This window comes from Rhagoletis pomonella, unplaced genomic scaffold, assembly GCF_013731165.1.
Source record: "Rhagoletis pomonella isolate Grant_MI unplaced genomic scaffold, Rhpom_1.0 Rhpom_scaffold_29237, whole genome shotgun sequence".
Classification (NCBI taxonomy): Eukaryota; Metazoa; Arthropoda; class Insecta; order Diptera; family Tephritidae; genus Rhagoletis; species Rhagoletis pomonella.
The window spans coordinates 1-1215 of record NW_023487678.1 but is presented as its reverse complement, the minus strand read 5'-3'; the positions used below and the strand labels follow the sequence as shown (position 1 = coordinate 1215).

General features: G+C 36.7%; 1 protein-coding gene across 1 annotated transcript; it reads left to right on the top strand.

Moving 5' to 3' along the window:
* Positions 1–228: 228 nt before the first annotated feature.
* Positions 229–892, top strand: LOC118732814 (the record flags this gene model as incomplete). The annotated part of the gene is given in 3 exon segments (XM_036461925.1): positions 229–377; positions 457–797; positions 869–892. Coding segments are annotated over 3 exon segments (514 nt in total), but the record flags the coding sequence as incomplete, so codon positions are not given.
* Positions 893–1215: the final 323 nt, after the last annotated feature.

Here is a 1215-nt window from a genome sequence, read left to right as displayed (position 1 = left end):
TTTTTTTCGGCCCTTGAAAATCGCACATCAAAAAGAAGACAATGAAAGGCTCTCGAAGAATACAGTCGTTTGGGCGAAGAAATTAAACACCTTAAGCCTTTCAAATTTACAATGGGCAAAGGCGTTACAGTGATGGTTGAATTTTCAGTATCAAGAACCCTTTTCGATGGGAAAAATGTGAACGCGATTGTAGGAAACAAAGCCACTCAAAGATGTGTCCCACAATTTCAACAATCAAAATGTTTTCATACCAAAGGAAGGCTCACTATCCCATGGCTTGGGCCTTTTACACTGTGAAATAAAAATTTTCGACCATCTGCTTCATATTGCTTATAAACAAGAAGTGAAAGTATGGGATGTCACCAAAAACATAAAAGGTACATAGGCACTGCTATTCTGTTATGGCGATAACTAGAAGGTTAATGAATTTATTAATAAGGATTTTATGAATTTCAGAGTCTGTTGATTTGTACGCTAGTCAAGTGAGAGATAGATTATATAATGCTTTTAAAATCAGAGTGGATCAAGTAATACAAGGCAAAGGGACATCCAACAATGGAAATCTTGCCCGAAAATTCCTTGATAGACCCAAAGACTTTGCCAACGCTTTAGATATTGACGAGGAGTTAGTTTGCAATCTCGCTACTATCACTAAAGTTTATAGAAGTGCGTTGGAGATTGAAGTAGAGGAGCTTAAAAAGTTTAGTGATTTTACTTATAAACTCCACTATATAAAATATCCATGGGCTCGCATGAACCCTTCCATGCATAAAATTTTACAACATGGTCCTGATATTGTGCGGCAGTTTCCAATGCCTGTTGCATTTTATGCGGAAGATGCTCTCGAAAGTATGCACAAAATACACAGAGAGACAATTCGGGAACATTCTAGAAGAAATAGTACAGAAAACGCTATCCTGGACACTTTCAACAGGGCAGTATACTTGTCAGACCCAATCCTTTCAATGGTTTATTTGGACAGAAGGCGAGAAATGCATAAGAAGAGACCACTTACTAATGATATTACTCGATTTTTGAAGCCAGGGTAAGATAAAAACGTTTAAATATAACTAAATTTATAAATATAATTATTTAACTAATAAAACCGCATTTTCAGACAGTGGACTGACCCTGAAGACAGGAGTAATGAGGATTGATGCATACAAAGAGCGACTGATAAGGACTTCGGTGGTCATTCTCCTCATCGTAAAATTT